General features: G+C 46.5%; 1 protein-coding gene across 1 annotated transcript in view; it reads right to left on the bottom strand.

The window, feature by feature from the left end:
• The window catches only part of PCSK5 (proprotein convertase subtilisin/kexin type 5), a 1,619,480-nt gene that overhangs the window by 353,541 nt on the left and 1,244,352 nt on the right, over positions 1 to 21,587 (bottom strand). Inside the window, exon 25 of the mRNA XM_069625842.1 lies at positions 5,407 to 5,449. Coding sequence (XP_069481943.1) covers positions 5,407 to 5,449 — 43 coding nt within the window. The remainder of the gene's footprint in view (positions 1 to 5,406; positions 5,450 to 21,587) is intronic.

Raw genomic sequence — 21,587 nt, 5'->3', positions numbered from 1 at the left:
AATGAGTTCAGTATTCTATAGTATAAATCAGTCAATTGCCCTGTAGAGCAATTGTCCTCGGCATAGCCAAACACGATGGACATATTAGGCTACACAGATCACAGTTGAAGGGTTCACAGTACTTTTACAAAGTTCCAGTGCATCCTGAGTTTTCCCGATGCCTGCTTTCCGTAGGAGCGGCCTCAAGTACCGTACTCTTACTGATTTTAACAGATCGCATACAACCAAAAATTCCACAATAGTCTCCTCGCCTAGGACACACACCTAACCTATATAGAGTCCATGGCTTCATGAAAAGGGCCATCTGAAGTGTGCCCAATCTAAAACTAACATAGAAGACTCTGGCGTGCGGTGGACCCATGTAATCTAAATATTCCCCAGGGCCGAAATTCAATTTACATGCCGAATAAGCAGAACCCGGTTTCAACATTCTAGTCGCTTCTATCATTTTCCTCCGAGTTATGTCACAGGCTTTACTCTTTATGTCGGGTTCTTCCCAGAGCTCTACTTCATCCAAATCATACAATGCTCTTTTCACATAGGCCACCAATGGGATACCTTCACCCCCCATTCCCCCCACAAAGTAAACATAAAAGCATGTTCTGCTGGGTTAACCTAGAGAATTGAATTTGCAAGGCATGGTTAGACGGAAGCGTAAGGTTTATGCAGGCGTTTTATAGGGAAGGAAGTTGTTTTTATGAATGGTCTCTTCTTGTTTTTATATTACCTGATCATGGCATGAACAAGGTTGATGTTTTAAAACACGTTTTGTACAATGAATTGTAAGATGTAAATATTGATTAATTGTTGTGTAAGGTTTATATTTTTAACCATAACACAATAACAAAAAACGTTTTTATTTATTTATTTAATCATTTGCTTCCGAGTTTTGTGATATGCTACATTATGCAAAGAATATAATGCTTCAGGAGTCACGGGGGGAAAGTGGGGAGTAAGGGGAAGGGAAGAGAGGCGAGAAGGAGGAAAAAAAAAGAGTAAAGGAGAAATCCTTATCAGTTCATCCAGAGGCCTACATTATACTGAAGGTCCGGATGCTCAATGCAGCATTACAGAATGGTGGAATACCTGGAACCTTCTGACGGCCTGAGGAACATTATTGCTTTATTCTACACTTCCCATACTTCAACCTGGCGGTAATGCCAGTGTCACATATATTTTAAGAATATATATATAAAGATATGCGGAGACCATCTAGAAACACAAAACTTAATTTATTGATACGTGCATCTTTACATTGCCTACACAGCTCCATTTTCTGCCTTTGATGATGAAGTGATGCACCTGCACCCATATACGTGCGCTCCTAAAGCTTTGTCTGGAGCTGCGGACATGAGGCAAGTGCAGGAAGACGGTTTGAGAGGAGTGCGAGCTCTTTAGTGGGGTTGTTGCTATAATAGTTATTTGGCTATGTATTGAGTGCAGACCTAGCTTCAGGAAGCAACAGAGCGCTTTACAATCATAGGGGGAAGAAGAAGGTGAGGGAAGCCGAGAAACATGGTTGTGAGGAACTAACAGGAGGGAAGGACAGGGAATTTGTCAGCAAGGGATCTACAAGAAACAAGGGGAAGAAACAGTGGGATCATATAATCCACTCTCAGGTAGGGCGGGGAGTGGATGGTGTGTGGACTTGGGTGTTCAGAAGGAGCCAATCCTTGAAGAAGAGGCTCCTGAGCTCCTTCCTGAACTGCAGAAGCAAGTTGACGAGTCTGATGTTGATGGGAAGAGGTTCCAGAGTCTTGGGGCATTGACATAAAAGGCTTGTCATCTGGTTCTTTACTTACTGGGCCGGCGGTGTTCAAGTCTGCACATGTCCTTACTTCTGGTGGATCATAGCCCATGAGAGCTGATGAGGTTCTCAGTGAGATAGTTTGGGGACTTCAGGGTGACATCCTTGTGCACGAGGCAGCAGAATGCGAAGATGATACATGCTTGCAGCTGGAACCAGTGCCGTTCGATGAGGGTCAGGGTGATGTGGTCGAATTTGCGAAGTCTTTTGATGAGTCATGCTGCAGCATGCAGGACACATCTCAGAGGTGCCAGGGTGGTTACCAGAAGGCCTTTTAAAAGGCCACAATCCAGGTGTGAGAGGACCAAAGCTTGGAGAGCATATCTGAAGTTATTTTCTGGGATGAAGGGCTTCATATCACACTTGAAAGAAAATTGGTATCAATCTGTTTGTGTCTGCCTTGCTATGTGCTGTTTGAAGGCGAGGTGTCTGTCGATGTCGAACACAAGGGACTTTGGTGCATGTGGCCAGCTGGGGTGTGAACCACTCAAAGGGCATAGCAGAGAGGCAGGTCCGGATATCAGATTGTTCAGTGTTGTTAGTCAGCAGTTGTTGGATGTTTGGGCTGATGGGTTAGAGCTATCGCTGGCAGGGAAACACATGCATATATAAGGTTCTACCTTACTTATCATGCCTCTGCCATGCGTAAGAGGCATTATTGGGTACCTTAGCCTATGTTTAGCACACTATGGCAGCAGTTGGACATGAAAGGTTGTGTGTTACATATGGTGACTGCCTTGTATATGAGGCACTGGTGCATTTGATGCTGTGCTTGGCATAAGGGGAGAGTACTTCGTCATGTGTGGCTGCACATTATGCATGGTAACTCTGCTGGGCATATGAACCGTTAACCGTGATTATATTGCAATTGTAATGCAAGTACCTGGACATGTAAAGCTATGACTTACAGATGATGACTGTCCTCCAATGTAAAGATATAATATGTATACGACTGCATATCCACATGCGGGAATCCACACTTGGCAGCAGATGGGAATGTGGAGATGTTTTAAGAAAGAAGGCCTTTGCCTGGCACGTGAGGCTAAAGCTTGCATTGGATGGCATCAATTGACTGTGCTGGTCAATGAAAGTAGTGGCTTTAGTTTATGTTGGCTCTACTTGTTATGCCCCTGTCCTATAATGGCTTCATCCCTGGCATATCAAGGCAAAAGAATACTACACATGTGGCACATGTGGTTGCTAACTAAAATAGTTTTTGTCTGATTATCTATTTGTGTTTTTATTCTTCTAAGCATATCTATAGTATTTTTTCAATCTATAATGTCACTTCCTGTGATGTCACATTTGTCAAAGGTCATGTGACACTACATCCTGTGATGCCATCTGGCATGTAGTGCCACTTTTGGTACCCCTGGCATTTTGGTGAATTTCCATCCCTGATATCCTTCCAGCACCCGATTCATGTTAAAAAGGAAGCCGGTGATTGTAAAAGTGCTGACTCTATGACATGGGCTTATCTCCTCATTCCAACCATGACCCAGCAGCATATGTGCAGAGGTGTTTTGGAAAGAGAGCACAATAGATGTTGCATACTGGACAGCGTGTTCATTTTGCTGTGTGCACTGAGGAAGGAGAGTGAGTGAATTAAGCATAAACTATACTGTTTAATGTCATTAGAGCAAGAATGAACCAAGGTTTTTTCCAGTAACTTTTGAGGAAAGACACGGCAGGTGAAGCTGAGCAGGGTGTCCCCAGACCTTAATCTGTGGATAGTACAGAGGAGGGTTGGGGTTCAGAAGGAGATAAGAAAGGGGGAGGGGTTTATCCAGCAGATGAACATATACACAAAAGGCAAAGATATGTAGGATGAGGGGAGGTAATATGATTTTAGTGGTAGGGATGTGCGTTTCTTAACTGTGATTAGTTATCGGTTAAAATTAGAGAACAATTTAGGCAGGGAAAAACTCGGTTTAAAACGAAGGCGTTACTGTGATATCTACATCAGCCCGATGCATTGCACGAGATGTAGTTGGTGTGTGGTTGCCTGGGGGACTTGAAATGTGCTTAAGTGGGCCCTTGTAGTGTGGAGCCTTTCACCGGAATAGCTTGTGAGAAACGCTCCCGGGTTCTACCATGCCAGCTTACAGATGTGTCCGGGGCAAGAGTTGACCGTGTATCGATGAATACGGGGAAAACATTAAGTAAGCACACAGGAAGAGGAAGGGGAGAAACAATCAATCTAAGTCCAATTGTACTAAGTTATTAAGCTGCTTGCCTATGTAGATAAGGACTGTAATAGCCCTGTGTGCATTAGGCTTTCTTTCAGATCACTCGGTAATCCACCCAATGTTCTATGGCCTTCCCACCTTAAGGCAGCGTCTAGGATGCTGTAGAGCAGGCGTCTGCAACCTGTGGCTCGCCAGATGTTTTGGAATAGGACTCCCATGGTCCCTCACGATTAACTATACAGGCTAGGGTTGATGGGAGCTGTAGTCCATCTGGAGAGCAAAAAGGTTGCAGACTCCGTGTGTAGTGCCCGCAAAGACAATTCAGAGAACTTGTTGATCCCTTGCAAGTGCCACTTCCACACCCGGAGCAGGAAATGCATATGATAAAGTTACTCTCATGGTGGGGGTCTAGATAGAGTCTAAGGAAGCCTGGAAGCATGAGTGTGAGCAGTATTCATAAGTCAAGATATTTTAAAAACTCATATCCCACAGTAAATAAGATGCCTAAATGACCCAAGGATGGTCTAAGTGAGATGTGCGTTTAGACAATCTTTGTGACACATAGATATCAGCACATGTAGGGCATTACTCTCTTGGGACAGTGTTTTAGCAAGGAGCAAAAGCTATGTTATGTTATGTTATGTTATTGGTATTTGTCCTGTGCACTGCTGCCATTTGCATGGTCTGCAGGCTCTCTGGCGGATATATAAAAAGACTGGGCGGGTACAATTAGTGGGGAGAAGATGGAAGATGTGGCTACTATGTGGTGCTATGCAGTCTGGCAAGATATATTTTTGGGGTGTTATGTTACTCTGCTTTTGATCTGTGGTAAATTAGCCCTATATTAGATGTAACGCTCTTGGATCAGCCAATTAATAATTCAGCTGGCACAGAGCATCGAATGTTCAGGTTCCGGAATGAGGCAACAATAAATGGCCCGGTCACCAAAAGAACATTGGCCACATTCGGAAATTCCATTTTTTACCTCAAGCTGTTTGAATATGTAATTGGGCAGGGAGGCACATTTTGGGAAGAATTATGGTAAATACTGTATTTTAAAATCACTATGTGCCAGAAACATTGCTCAGAACTACCAAATGCACAGTGGACTAAATCATCAAACTGGACCACACAACCGGCCCAGACTGGCCAGGTTGGCTCATTCTACAGGCAGTGCCCTATAGACAGTCCCAGCTTGCCAAAGAGGCCTGACACTTCCTAATTATGCCTCCCGTTTGCATTCCCACACATATATCAGTGTTAATAGGAAACAAATGGACTTCATTCGCAGCAAGCAATGCCTACCCACAGAATTGCTCTAAGCCACCCACATGGCTGAACGCATTAAGCAGAATGCCATTAGCACAGCTGAAAGCCATTAAACCACATTAAGGGAACACTAGAACTTACATGTAGAAGCCCTCAATGCAGGATGAGCAGATTTCCGGGTCAGCTGGAATCAAAAAGAAATAAACATAGGAAATCGTTAGTAAAGTAGCCAGAATAATGAGAAAATCGATAAGATTGACTTGCTTTCCCGGTCATTACACTTGTGTTTGCCATTATTTCTAATTTAATTTGGGGAATCTGTAGAAGCAGCGGGGATAGCTTTAATTGACTCGTGGCGTTTGCTGCGATCGCGGGATTTCGGCCTTCTGAGGAGAAAGGGCAACGTCACTCCTCGTGACCTTTGCGCGGGAGAGGACGCTTTCTCTTTCTATAAATATTGACTTTTGAAGAATTAGGTACACACAAGCAGCTAGATGAACGGAGAGACGATTCAAATAATGCACCCTGTGATAACATTGCGTGTTTCTGCACCGTTTGGTGTCAGCGACCTCTCTTTATTTTTCCTCCCGAGTTTCGGGGAAGTCTGCGTTTGCTGCCTGCCTCATCCTAATTGTTTGAGAATGCGAAGTATTGGCGCTTGAATGAGTACGCATTCGACTTCTTTGGTTGGAGAGAGAATCGGCTATCTATAACACTGTGCGTTCTTTAGATGCCCAAAGGTGCCCATTTTCTGGGGCCCTCCCTGTGACAGCGCGAATGGTCCGCAGGCCTCCCTCCTTAAATACAATAATGTTTGCACTTAGCACCGACATGGGTATTGGGAGCGCATGCCATCATGATTTTCCTCAAAGAGCTTAGTCACGCCGAATTGTAAAAAAAGAAAAAAAGAAAAAATCTTCTCCTGACAAAGCAGTGGAAATGCAAGCGGGCAGAAGAGTATTTAGGAAATATGCCACCCTAGGCCCAACTAAGTGCAAGCTCCCCTACACCACCCTCCGACTCCACCCCTTCTTCCATTTGATGCCTTTTTCCACTTCCTCTCCATCATCTTAAGCGCGCCCATGGCCTTGCCCCTCTTTAGCTCGCTATCTATACGATCCCAATACCAATTTCTTTTTACTACTCCCAGTCCTACAATACCTTGCACCAGAAGGTGTCTCGCCCGCTAGTCCCTGCGGATCTCTCTCTTAGGTGGCCAGGGCCTTTGGATCCAGACCCTGGGGGTGGACCAGTGCGGGAGGATTACCTGGTTGAGGGGTCCTCGGGTAGTGGTTGTGGGACACCGGATGGTGAGACATGGTATCCCTCTTTTCCCTGTAACACCTTTACCCCATCCCACCCGATGGTATATTTAGAAACTCAACCCCCCCCCACCCCTCCTCCTGCATGAACACTATTCCATGGACAGCCCGCTCTGGGAGAAAACAGACTCACACTTGAGCCATGTCCCAATACTATGGTCAGGCGAGGTCAGGCAATTATCGACAATCACTCACACCTGACTTCCATTACACTTCCCCACACAGATAAAAAGTGGAGCACGGGAGCACATTATGAGCGAGGCAAAACACACGAAGGTACAGCAGTTTCCACCGATTACCCGTTCAGCTCCATCTCTCCACCTATTTCATTAACATTTTAAATCCCATCTTCTTTCAGCTCTCTGCCATGATTGATTTTATTGCCATCCTTGCCAGATTATGCACTTATTTAAAGCGTTATCTAAATACATGAAAATAAACCATTACGGCTCGCATGGGGGCAGGGGCCATAAGGATAAGGCAAGCTAACACCTCCTGCAACCCGTTTACCTCCACTCCCCATGGGCTGAAATACCATTATAAGATGACAAAATCACACGGCCATATCTAGAAGCTCTCCCTGGGCACAGATGCTTTAGTAGAGTCAAAACAGTTGGAGGGTGCCTGGAAACTGGACTCAGCATTCTTACGGTGGCCTTATATTCAGGCGGGGACTGACCTATGGGGCAATATGGCAATGGCTGAACCAAAAAGCAAAATGCTACTGTGGGGCAGTTTTTTGAGTGAAAGAGTGCCACCTTTTTGGCCAATGTGGGCCAGTTTGATGAGTTACTTCATTATGCGGCTGGCAGTTTTGTATATTGTTGCTGAATAAATATTCTTTAAATTGCACAATTTGCATGTATTACGTTTTATCAAAAAGCTCCCCCCTGGGTACTAATCAAAAACAGTCTGACACAAAAGGAATTAATTGCCATTTGCAACTGTGGGCCACTTTTTCATTGGTACACGAGACAATTGTATGCCGCAGTCCGACCCTGTTATATTCATGGGTGCGAAGGAACAGCATTCGTCGTAGCTGTGCAGTTCAGGCAGCTTTTTTTTATTTTTTTTTTTATTTGGTTTTTATTAGTTTTTAACACATTACAATTTTTCAATGGAAAAGAAACGAAATAGAAACAAAAGAAAAAGTTACATGTGGATTCATAGGCGTTAGACAGGTGGAAATAAAAACCAGAATACATTGCACAATTTCGTAACCATGAACCAAACTGAATAACAGTGAAACGTTTTACTTAGATTCCTCGTATTCTTCATTCTCTTACGCTTTCCCCCCACGCCCCGTGGACTAGGAAGTCGTGTTGCCAAGGAGTCCTGCTTGTATGGTCATGCGGCATTGTCACAGCTTGAAACTTTTTCGATGTCATGTGTGCAGGGATTCTCCATAAGGAGGGCTTCGTATCCTATCTTGATTTGGATGTTGTCTGGTCGGTAGTATGGAAACAGGATCAAAGCGGAGGGCGTAGGGGGGACAGCATCAAGCGGGGAGGGACCCATTCGAGCCACACGGGCATTGGACCTTGTCCCACTAGGGTGGATGTCTGTTTGATGTATGTTTGGATAAAAAGTCAGACCACAGGGTCTCACACTGTGTTGCTCTGCCGTGGAGTGAGGCTGTGATTTTTTCCATGGTGCATATGTTCATTACAATGTTTATCCATTCAGTCTCGGTTGGGGTCATAGCTGATTTCCACCTGGTGGCTATTAAGGCTCGGGCTGCAAGCAAGAGATGGGGGGCCAAGCCTTGCACTCTCTTCCACTCATCGTCTATTTTCTCTAGACCGAAAAGGACTAGGTGAGGGTCCGCTGTTCTCTGAATCCCGTCCAGGTGTCTAATCCACCCCAAGACCTCATTCCAATAGATCTTAATCTTAGGGCATCCCCACCACATGTGCCAGTAGTCCGCAACTTGTCCACATTCACGCCAACAGAGGGGGGCGTTGACTGATACATTTTGGATAGTCTGTTGGGGTCATACTGCCAGCGATGCAAAAGTTTGATGGAATGGAGCTTGTATTGGCACGATATGGATGTGCGCGTTGCCAAGCGTCACATATTATCCCACATGTCATCTATTTCTAGGCCCATGTCTTTCCCCCAACGCGTCCTGAGATTAAGTGTGTTCCCTCCACCCGCTTCTACGAGTAATTTATACATGGCGGAAATCAGGCATTTCCTGTCAGTTTTGGAGTCCAAGAGCTTTTCGAAGGGGGTGAGTTCTCTACTATGTTTTGTCTTCCATGCTGCCTTCGTTAGGACCCCTTTGATCTGTAGATAATGGAAGGTGGATAGTACGCCTATATGAAGGGCCTCTGTCAGTTCCGGGAGAGTGATGAAGGAATCACATCGGAGGAGCTGTCCTACCCTCTCTAGTCCCGCCTCATACCACACCTGGAATCTTTCAACATTGGGGATGTAGTTATTAATGCCCGGGGACCACATGTGACTCAAAGGGGACGGCCACATCGTGATTTCCCTCATCTCTGGGCCCTCTCTCCATATTTCCCATAAAGTGGCAAAAAGGGGATGCTCCCTTGTCTTCCTCAAGACTCTTTTTCTTGGGGACCATAGCCACTCCGAGAGTGTCGCTGGTTCTAAATAGTGGTTGTCCATAGCTATCCACTGAGGCTCTTAATGGTTGCATAAGTGAGGGATGAGCACTCTAAGTTGAGCCGCAACATAGTACTTCTTAAGATCGGGAAGGCCTACTCCTCCTTTGTCTTTGGGCAGTGTCAATATGCGGTAGGCGATTCTGGCTTTCTTCCCCTGCAACAAAAACTTTACGGTCGCTTTTCGGACCTCGGCGAAGTATCGTTCTGGAATTTTAATGGGGAGCATCTGAAAGGGATAAAGGAATCTCGGGAGGCATGTCATTTTTATTGCATTAAGTCTGCCAAGCCACGAGATGGTTAGTTTATCCCACCTGGCTAGGTCTGCATGGAATCTCGCAAGGAGTTTTGGGAAATTTGCCTCGTATAGGGTGTCTATTAGTTTCGTAATTTGAATCCCCAAATATTGCATAGCGTCATGTTCTAACGTCAATCCAAGGGAGGAATATTTTGTTTCATTCGCCTCTGGTGTGCCCTGGAGAGGGAACAGTATGGATTTAGATTGATTGACCTTAAACCCTGATAACTGGCCATATTCTTCGAGGAGAGATATAACTCGTGGGATGGATCTGGAGGGACTGACCACATGAAGGAGTATATCGTCAGCATATAATGCCCGTTTGTGTTCAGTATGACCCAGGTGTATCCCTTGTATGCTGGGGTCCGATCGTATTTTAGGCACCAGGGGTTCAAGCGATAGGGCAAACAAGATGGACGATAATGGACATCCCTGTCGGGTTCCTCGCTTCAGTCAGAACCACCTAGAACATGTCCCATTTACAAATACCGAAGCTGTGGACCTCGAGTAAACTGCCTGGATTCCCTTTCTAAGTTTAGGGCCCATACCAATCTTGCAAAGGACTCCCATCAAGAAGTCCCAGTCAACCCTATCGAACGCTTTCTCTGCATCGATGGAAAACAATGAAGGATCAGTATCCAGGTTGTGGGAGGCATGTATCAGGTTCAGGGTCTTACGCATGGTGTCTGCACCCTGGCAGCCCAATATAAAACCAACTTGGTTGGGGTGGATGAGGCGGGGCATGAATGACTCAATTCTAGCAGCCAGGACCCTTGTGTATATCTTCGCGTCTAGATTGATCAGGGAAATGGGATGATATGATCCACATTTTTTGGGGTCTCTCCCCTCTTTCGGGATGACAGTTATTAGTGCTTTAACGAATGAGTCTGGAGGTTTCCCGGTCTCTAGGATTTCATTAAATAATTCTGCTAGGAAGGGCGTAAGCTGGGTGGCAAATGTCTTGTAAAAACCTGCAGTGTACCCATCTTCGCCCGGGGATTTACCCAGTGTTAATTGTTTTATGGCCTCCTGGATATCCTCCTCAGTTACGGGGGCGTCCAGAGCCTCTGATTCAGTGGGCGACAGTTTGGGCATGTCGATGTCAGCCAGGTAGGAGCGAATACCGGACGAGTCCGGTACCGTCTCTGGGGTATACAGAGCTTCATAAAAGTCTGCAAAGGCTTCGGGAATGGTGGTGCTAGTTATCGGGGTGTTGGGGCCTCCATCAACTATTTCCTGCACTTTGCGTTCTGCCTGTTGTGCTCGCAGCCTGGCCACCAGCAATGCATCAGCCTGGTCCCCTTTCTCATAAAACTTTTGTTTAAGGAAGAGGAGTTTGCGAGTTATTTTATCATGTTCCAGGTGACGGAGTTCCTCTATTTTTGTCTGCGCTTGGCAAGCTTTTTCATGGAGTAGCACATCCCCATCCCTCGCCTCATTTTCTAGTTGGGTGATTTCCTTGCGGAATCTGTTTTCGATCAAAGCCCTCTCTCTTCTATTTTTGGCTCCCTCCCTTATAAGGATTCCCCTCCAGGTCGCCTTGCCCGCATCCCAGACCCCTTGTCTAGAAACATCCCCATTATCATTCATTCGAAAATATTCGGTGATCTCAATTTCCATTTCCAGTTTAAAGACAGGGTCTTTCAATAGGGTTTCATTGCATCTTCAATTCCCACCTCTAACTGGCAAGGACTCCCATACCATATCAGCGGCCACCATGTCATGATCAGACCATGTGATTGGTGTGAATTCTGTGTGTGAGGTCGTACCGAATAAGTCCCTTGAGAAATAGAGGTGGTCGATGCGGGTGTAGGTGTTGTGTGGGGCTGAAAAAAAAGTGTAGGCTTTCTCTGTAGGGTGCATTTGTCTCCATACATCAGTCAGTCCATAGAGTTCCATCAATGACCTGAATTGAGCCTGATCTCCTCCAAGTTTTTCGCGCGTTTTTGGATTACCAGGTTTCCAATCAAGCGTGGGATCTGCCCATATATTAAAATCTCCCCCAAGGATGACATGACCTGTTGACTCGAACATAATCTTGGGAATTGTTCTGGAGAGAAATCTAACTTGCCCTACATTGGGGGAATAAATGGTGGCAATCGTAGTGGACACATTCCCAATGGTCCCCGAAACCAGTAGGGCACGGCCCTCAACATCTGACCAGACCTTTGTGACCTTGAAGTCCAACCCCTTCCTAACGAGGATTCCCACTCCCCCCTTCCTCAATGGTCCCGAGCCCTAAAATTCCATCCCAGAATGCCTCCCCAAGACCACCCTCTCCTCTCCTTTCATATATTTAGTCTCCTGCAATAGAAGGATGTCAATATTTGATCTGCGAAATTCTCTGTAGACAAGTGATCTTTTTGTTGGTGAATTAAGACCTTTGACATTTAACGTCCCCACCCTTATGGAACCACTGCAATATGATTCAGCGGTCATCATGACAACAGGATCTAGGACCATCCCTACTTTCTGACCGTTGCGAGTCGCTTCCTTGATATGGAAACAGCCACATGACTGTTGCACTCCTCATAGTTCTTAAGTTTACATTTTATTCAACATGCGCCCAAGTCCCCCGACCCCTCCCCCGCTTCCCTCCCACTACCTGAGTTCGGTGGCGTCCGATCGGGCCGAGTTAGCTTCACTCACCCTGAACCGAACCACCAGTGGAGACCGTTACCTCACGGTCCCCTCGTAGAGTAAACATCAAAATAACTAATGAGCCCCCAAGAACCTACCCCCAGAGTGAGCTCAATACCGCAACATGAGTGGCAGTCTCTATCACATTTCACCCAACAAAAAGCAACCATGTTGTCCTTATATCAAATGTCAGTTCAAGCAAAGAGTACTATACTTATCGAGGCTTAGCTGCCCCCCTCCGGAGAACCGTTCCCCCTGCGGTGTTTTCTCGAACCTTTCACCTTCCTCCTCTTCGGGCCCTGTGTCTGCCTTTCCGACCCATCTCTGGGAGGACGGTCGCTGGATTCCTCGCGGTCCTGCGGGCCTAGTAAGTCAGCGATGCAATCCTTGATCTGCCGTTCGGAGCTCAGCCTGATCTTCGTGCCTTCATGTTCGAAGGAGAGAGAAAAGGGATATCTCCACCGGTAGCACGTGTCCCGAGACTTTAGCCACGTCGTGAGTGGTTTGCACATTTTCCTCAGGGCTAGTGTCAGGGCGGAGAGGTCCTGGTATATTGTTATTTGGGCCCCACTTAGGGTAATGATGCCCCCACTCGGTGCCTTTTCCAGCACCCTCGACCTATCTTGATAACGGTGGAATCTTGCCAGCACCGACCTCGGGCCTCCAGGTGGGCCTCCTGTTCTATGAATGAGCTCTGTTTTGGGTTCGTCAATGTTGCCGTCCGCAACGAGTAGCTTAATGATGTCGTGAAGGGTCGTTTTTAGGTCCTCCTCTGTCTCTCCTTCCTTCTCAGGAATCCCAAAAAAACGTAGATTGTTTCGCCTTTCGCGATTCTCCAAATCGTCCATCTTGAGTTTAAATTCTTGCTCCCTCCGTTCTAATTTGGTTATTCTGTGTGAGAGCAGCGTTTCTAGGACGTCAATTGAGGCCTGATTGTTCTCAACGCCCTCAACCCTGTCCTCTATGTTATCAAGGCGCTGTGTGAGCTTATCGATTTTTCCTCCTATGCTGGCACCCATATTTCTTATTTCTGCCAGTAAGTCCGCAATATCTCCTTTTATCACGGTAGTTCTGCGCCAAAAATTGATGATGTGGCCATTGTGGGTCCGACGTCGATTCGGGGTGCTAATCCGTATGCGTATATGGCAAGTTTCTGGTGGGCGTTCATGCGCCTGGTGTTGCAGATTCAACGTGTCGCAGATGCAAAAGCTCAAGTACTTAGAACCACAGAGGAGGCACACGCCCCTAGACCAATTTCTCCCTTCTATTATTTTGGTGTCTGGCCCAGACGCACAGTTATAAGGGTGTCGCCGGGGCCTTACCCTCTGTGGGGGAGATGCGTTTGTTGTTACAGTCCAAGCAAGGGCCTTATCGTCTTGAGGGAGCAGGGTTGTTCGTAGTCTCAACGTCCCGCGGACACCTCCACGTGGGGACCCGCGAATCAGTCGCAAAGTGCATCCATCGTGTGCCCGCTTCTTCGTTATCACATAAGAAAGAGAACCCCAACGCACACGGCTGGAAGGCAGCGCATTGCCTATATTCGGTTTCACGGGTTTCTGGGCGAGGGGCGCCAGCAAGGCCGCAATCAGTTGTGTCGCAGTTTCGGGCTGAAAGCTTTGTGCGCTACCGCCAAGCGATGAAGGGGTCAGCGGGAATCACTTACTTCTCTTGGGGCACGCTCCTTGCAGAGGGAGGCGAAGTAATCCTTCCGCGGGAGTACGACTCAGCAGAACAGGGAACACAGGGCCCATGCCTCTGTCGTCTCCGCGGGGCGACCAGCTTCGCACCGTCTAGCTCATTTCAGGCCCTTTCCCCACTACTGCATTCCATCGACTGTTCCGTGGGGTCCTCGCTTCCAAAAGTGATGTTGCGTAGATGTGAGGGCTCAACCTCCGGTGGGTGCTCCTCTTGGTGCCAGCGTAGTAATCGCTCCCGGCAGGCACGAGGTTCCGAGTCGCCTCAAGGCCGCATCAAGTTTCGTTTTCACCACCACAGGTTCTTGGCAATATTTACTGGAAACCTGGGCCGTTTTCACCCGGGATTTTTCCCGTGTATGGTCGATACCTTCATAAACATTCTCCTCGAGTTTTAACTCCGGGGGGGGTCCAAAAGTAGGGGCTCATTCCACTTTTCGGGACCTCGGGACGGGAGCTCACGCAAGAGAGGAGCTCATCCGCGTGCCCCCTCGTGGCCACCTTCTCAGGCAGCTTTTTCAACAAATTATTGTACTGACGTACTCACTGTTTGCGCTATTGTCCAAAATATCCACCACCCCAACAGTGAAACTGAGAAATGGGTCGGTCTTTCAAGCACAACATTTTACTCTGAAATGAACTGCACTATACATAAGGACATTTTGAGACTAGTAGGTATCTGCTGCAGGGCCTTCCAGCTACTGTGCTTACACCATAACTATTCCTTTGAAATTCTGCCTTTACCCTGCCAAAAGGATGCACTCTTTGTGACCTTGGCACAGTACATTTGTGATGATATGGGCTAAAACCGATACAAAGAGATAGCCCTCACCCCCAAAATGTTGGTTGCAGTTCTCTTGGTTCCATTAGTGAACTGTGAGCCGAGCCCATTTGCAGGTAGACATGGTGCCCCATTTTGAATTGCTGGTAGCGCTCTCGTGCAGACACAGGCCGCAAAACGAAGCTTGATCTGAGGCCTTTTGTACGTCCTGCATGACTCCTACTGGCACCGACCATCTTGCAGAACCAGTGAGGTGGTGGCGTTTAAGATGAAGAGAAGCCACCCGAGGATAACTTTAATTTGATACCTGGAAAGGTGGACGACTTCTATGGAAGAGGCATCTCTATGGCCCACCTCACTGAAATGTTGGCAGTAATGTTGAAAACAGTGTTATTTGTAAACACTGCCTGTCATTACTGCAGCTAAATTATGAGTAATCATTTTCCATGTGGTAAATAACACCTGATTATGAGGCCAAATACCTCATTAAAGCACCTCCAAATGTTAACTGCAGCTAAGAGGGGGAGGTTAAAATCTTAAAAGCCCTCAATAACTCAATATCTACTCTGTGTGAGGGACATCACTAGCGTGTCCCTGCACATAATGGAACCAATTATATTGAGGGGCCTCTTGTGGGTGTGAAAAGCTGGGCATCTGTGAAGCCAACTTTCAAACTCATTTCCCAATTGTATGCAGAGAATGGTCAAAGGCGACCATTTTTCTATATTTGTACACTTGTGGCATTGTCCACAAGGCTTTCTGGGGCCTGGGTCCAAAATACCTTTAGCTATCCATCCGCAAATACCTCCCCTATCAAGCTCTTCGCTCCTCTACCTCCAACTCCCTCAGGGTCAGTCGTTTTTCAAAGAAAGGAGCTCGGGGTATATCTCTGTCTTTTGGTGGGGCCTCCCTCTGGAACAGTCTCCCTGGCACTCTAAAATTTGAGGAGACCCATCTCCGGTTTCGTAAGCACCTCAAGACCTTCCTCTTTGCTTCTGCCTTCGCTCCCTTTGTCCCCTGGTGATCTGTTCTCTCTTGGCACCGTGCACCTGGCCACCCTCTGTCATCTGGGCCCAGGTACCTGCTTACCCTGCCACCCTCCCGCACTGCCTCCGGGTCACCCCTGGTACTGGGCCCTGTATCTCTACCCATACAGCCACCCCCTTTTTTCTTCCTGCACTTATCAGACCTACCCTGTCTACTGCCTTAAACCCAGCACTTGCCAATTGCTGGCTGCACTACCACTGTGTGTTGCCTTTATTATTTATTTATTTATTTATTTATTATTATTAATCTGTTTCTCCTTTGCTCCGCACTCTCCACTTCTCCCCCCTTCCATGCACTTTTCCCCTCCCCCTCTCCCATGCACTTGCGCGTTCTCAATGTCACTGGGCTTAGTAAGATAGTTGTTTTGTTCTCTCCTGTTCACCTCCCTTGCCTTGTCGTGCTCTGAAACACTTGTGTACGAGCACGATAGAAATAAAATATCAATATCAATATCAATGATCTTAACTGAGGAAGTGGGCGGAGCCTACAATGATCCCTTATGGGAATTCAGGACAAACATATTCGCCCTTCGCATGTAAGGGGTTATAAACCAAAATTAAGAAACAATGTTGATTTTCATGTACAGCATGTGATTATTCTAGAAATATACACCTCTTACCACCCATCCATTAGTTTCAGGTGGCTTCCAAGAATTAACTCATGCTGTAATTCTTGGGAAGAAATCTACCAAACTTATGATGGCCTATGAGTAAGGTGCAAGATGTTGGTGCTGGATACAAAATACTAACCTAGCTTTCCTTAATTTCCAACTATGCAACTTGCCCCTGCCAGATCAGTGAAACAGGAGTTGCAAAAGGATCTGCAGACAAAGGAGTTAGCAGGGATTTGGTCAATTGCTTTGTGTAAGATCTGCACCGATAAACTATTCCTGCAGTGCACCAATCTCTTTAAACAAGTTCTGGAGTTGCAGTCAGTGCATGAGAAAATTGCTAGCAGGAGTTGATACTCTGAGATTCATCATAACACCAGGATTCTCGTGACCTTTTGTTATTTCATCATGAGATGAATAATATTCCAAAACCCAGGTTCATCACAGAGATGGTCAAAAGCTTTAGATTGGGAATGCTGCAGGTCTTTTTCCGTGACCAGATCGTACCATTCTACTAGGACGCAAGAAGGTGTTCTTAATGGTGAAATCGTCGACCCATGCAGGAAGCTAGATTCTGCACTCTCTGATGCTCTTCACAAAGCAAGTCACTGTGTCATCGGTCAGATGGGAAAATGAAGTCAACAAACTCAAAAACAATGGGCCTCATTATGAGTAGGGCGGTGGTGTACAAAAGCAGTGTTAATGGAATTACTGCCCGTTTTACCGCCCTACCATACTGGCAGTTAAGTGACAGAAAAATCTCCAGCACTTGGCTGGATGTTTTTTTGCTCTTCATAATCCCCCCAAAATTGAGGATTTAACAGGGGCAGAATTATCATCCATAGTAAATTCTCCAAATCCCTCAATGGAGTGCTATGGTCCACCAGTCCACCACGTGCAATCTGGCAGATGTACGGCCTTTATGAGTGGAACTAACATTATTTGACCTTGGCTGTATTTCACAGGAATACCACCAAACTCCTGATGAGGCCGAATGTCCCATTACACCATGGATGTGGATGAACCTTCAGAAGTGGCACCATTAGCACCAGTGAGATTTACTTGCAAATAATAACATGCAGTCAGTTTTGTTGGATCAAGCTGGCTGTGTGTACTTGCAGCGGACAACTCCCAAAAGACAAACATCCTGGAGGAATAGAGGAAAAAAACACATTTCCTCAGGTAGATGCTGATAAATGTGTTGGCTGACGATAAGGCGGAGGTTGAAAAGGAAGGTTCACCTGAAGCAAAACCTCAGATGCTAATTGATGCCAGGATAATTGTGAAGCAAGCAAAATTGGGACTGGATACCAGCATTAGCTGCCAGGGGAAGAACACCTATCCAAGCACAGCACCGGACTTACTAGCAGGTTCACAGGAATAACCGACTAGAGGAGGCCAGCAAACAGTGTAGTCATTGTAAGTTACAAAAGTCAATAGGAAGGATAGCTCAGGGGCAACGCGTTTGTCTTGGAAGCAAGACAACGCAGCGGGACACAGGTTTGAATCCCGATCCTGCGCTTAGAAACCACTCGTTGGTATTGAGCATGTTATAAATGAACAATTATAATTATAATTCAACACATTGATGGAAGTGTACAGTGAACTATTTGATGGCAATAATGAAAACAAGGAGAAACCGATTTCCCGGAAGTAGATACATTGGGTTAAGTTGCATGTTTGCTAGTGCTTGTTGTAATAACATGTAAACATGGCAACAAAGATAAGCTAAGCAGCACCAGTGCTTGTGCTGGAGTGGATAAAGCCCTATACTCTGTGAGCATGTTAACAAGGAGCGCAGGTGTGTCTAGTCTCTAGTGTCATCTGGCATAGAACAATCTGCATGATCGTCTTTACAGGTCTAGTGTCATCTGGCATAGAACAATCTGCATGATCGTCTTTACAGGTCTAGTGTCATCTGGCATAGAACAATCTGCATGATCGTCCTTACAGGTCTCTAGTGTCATCTGGCATAGAACAATCTGCATGATCGTCTTTACAGGTCTCCGGTTCATCTGGCGATACAGAAATGCGCTAGTGCATGATGCACTCTGAGGCCTACTCTATGCGACTGCATTATGGGGGCAAACCTTTGGATGAAGGGTTTGGGTAGGATCTACTTTGGTTAGTTTGCCTACATCGACTCTTTTAAATATCTCTGTAGAGTGGCCCATTTGGAAAAGTGGAATGGAATTTTGGGTATGTGGAGGCTGGATAAGGGCTAAAAAGCAGATCCTGAAAGCAAGGAAAATGCCTTTTGTTGGGAAATGGATACAAGATACGCTGCTCCCTTTAAATTATGGATGGATAATGCCTAAAAGGTAATTGTATCGTGCATCATTTTCATTTCAAAACATGGAAGTAATCACCAATTGTTAAAACCTCAGAGTTTTGCAACTATGTGTAAATATGCAAATTAGCCCCACGCCCCCAATGAGCCTTCATATTGACTCCAATGGGCGGATGTGGGCAGCCATTTTAGAATAAATCTTTGCTACTCAGCTTCAAATGTTAGAAAGTATAGATTAATGATTAGATGTCTGACATTGTCCAGCTGAGGCAGCATCCTGTCTGAAAGGAAACAGGCCCTACGCTATCACTGCATTACATAGCAGACAATCTAGCTCTTCCAGTGAGAGGGAGAGACCCAAACAGAAATGTCACTTTCATTTGCTCATCTGACACTCCCACTGCCTTTCCCTCTTCCTCCACTCTGACCTCTCCGTCTCCTCTCCTTCACACTATGCACATCTCTCTTTTTGTCCACAATCTGTCACGTAACCCCCACACGTCCCCTTTTATATGCCAGTGGGGTGAGTGAATACCACTTTGAGCGCGGGATGAGCAGCTCCGGGGGGTGTGGGGGCGGAGGGGGTTGGGGGGGGAGTGAGCTGTGTGGCTGGTCTCAGGCAGTGTGGATTAAAGCTCCTCCGCGTGTCTGGGATTGTGCAGCTGACCTCCCTGCAGCTCCACACGCCAAGTCTATCCCTCAGCCCCTTTCGGAATCATGCAGCTCTGCCTGGCCTTCTCCTAAGGTTTGTTTCTTCCCTTCTTTGGCTGACCACGAGTGGACTGCCGCAAGAAAAGCCCACATTGGATCCTTTAAGTTTTGGTCTTGGATCTACTCCCTGCTGTCAGCTGCCACTCGCCCTCGCCAGGGCGCAGCTTGCAGACCTGCAAGTGCCAGTATTTGGTTTTCCCAATTCCCTTCTCACTGAAGAACCCCCCACTTTGGCCACAATGGGGTTCGTGGGGACAATGTGTGATAGTGGGTATATGAGGATAGGGGAGGGATGGGGGCCATGAGGGATCCTATGTATACCATCTCCGAGGCAAGCTTCAAGGGGCAAGAGGCGGGCACCAGCTCCCAGGGTCCCCCAGTCCCCATCCACTAGCCTCCTTCATGTGACCTTGCTTAGTAAACCATGGAAATGTGCCACGACTCTATTCCCCTTCTCATTCAACTCGGACTTCTTTGCCTGGCATTTGTACATACTCCTTCTACCCCTCTTCCTCCCTCTTTCTACCTCCATCTTTCGTCCTTTCTGCTCCTCCATCATCAAGATCTGGTATACAGCCCCTGGGGAATGGTTGTGAACATCCCTGACCTTTCCCCTCCCCCTCACACTTCTAAGTCAGGATCTCCAATGTGGCCCGCAGGCTTCACTGTGAAGGTCTCTTGCACTCTCTTCTCCCCGCTCTTATTCCTCTTTTCTCCCAACTCCCGTCCACCCTCTCCCCAGTCAGGATCTGGGGAGCAGTACCTGGGTTTCCTGTCAACATTCTCTGAGACCCTCCACCAGTTCGCTATGCTTTAAAGAGACTTTGATCGCAATGTAGAGTGTTACAAAACCAAATACATAAATGAATACATGCATACATAATTACAGTTAGGACATGAAAACAGACCTTCACCGCCAACTTCCCGGAACTACATAGCGACCCTGCTTGCTAAATACAGGCGGTTTAGTGGGCGATCCCACTTCAAGGTCCAGTGTCGGGGCATTTCAGCCTTTGCAATTTAAATGGGCCCCACACCTTGGAGGCCACCTCTGACTCTGATAGAAAGCTTAGTAGTTTTTCTTAAGTGGTCCTCTGGGGTTTCAGCTCCCTCACTGTATGTCTTTCTTTGTTCTGCTGTGCAGATGCCAATACGCTTGTCCCTTTATTATCTGTGGTCACTCGTTCTCTCCTCCAACCAAAGTCCTTTACTTATACTTGCAGTGAGTTCAGGCTTCCCAATCTGGATATTATATTAATAGTGTGATCAGATGGGTGCTCCAGGGGTACTAAACTGCACCCAATGATATGCCCCAATAAACATATTTTCAATTTTTCCACTGCACCATTGCATTTGTAAACCTTAGACTGGATCAATGCATTTTTGTTATTAACAAATGCAGGCAGGTATTCCCAGCTGTAGTAAAGGGGGCCTCCAAGCAGCCTTTTGAAATGGGCCCCCCACTGCTGGCCCTCCAGACTGACGCAAGACTCTACCTGTGGAATGGTCATAGGGCTGAAAACTCATTCCTTCTTTGGGGCCTTGATCACTCTGACCTAGTGACTGCCTCTTGTGAACTATAGCTTTTCTCCTTTTTGGCAGTGGTCAAAGTGGGCGGGGGCGGTTGGGAGCAGTGCTCCTCTACTTTAAAAATAAAGTTTTACTGTTCCTATACTTCTATATTAAAAAGAAAACGTTGTGGAATGGTTAAGCTTTAAAATAAAAGTGTAGATAGAAATTGAAACCTTGCACTTCAGTGACCTGAACTGAATGTTCCCTTAAACAGCAGGTGTGTCTGTCTGGGGAGTTGGACTGAGCATGGGAGGGGCGTGGCAATGGGATTCGTGGGGAGCAGGGCCAGCACATCAGGGAACATAGTTCCACTACTTCTTTACATACACTTCTACCACTGCTCTTTGGGGGTCATTTTACATGGGGGAGGGTGGAAAGATAAGGTGTAAAAGCAAGGGGTACGCCATGTTCGCCCTTTTCACTCTAGGGGATTTTCAATGCATTTCAAGGAGGAGTAGGGGCATGCTACAGATTGAGCATTTTCACCGTGCATTCCTTTTCCTCCTTGAAAAGCCTTGTGGTTTTACGCCTGCATGAGATTTTCAAGCAGGTGTAAAAGGAATGGATTCCTACGGAATCCACCTGCATTTAACACCTGATAAAAGCAGGTGGACCCGATATGCATCCATTGTAAATGCCATCTGCAAAGTGTAATTTACACGCAGCATTTACATTTTTTTTTAAACGAAGAGTAAAGTGAAAGAGCAAAGGCATTTTGTCACTCCGC

Source organism: Ambystoma mexicanum, chromosome 6p, assembly GCF_040938575.1.
Source record: "Ambystoma mexicanum isolate Mex_15411 chromosome 6p, UKY_AmexF1_1, whole genome shotgun sequence".
In the NCBI taxonomy this organism is placed as follows: domain Eukaryota; kingdom Metazoa; phylum Chordata; class Amphibia; order Caudata; family Ambystomatidae; genus Ambystoma; species Ambystoma mexicanum.
This window is presented reverse-complemented; position numbering and strand designations above follow the sequence as displayed.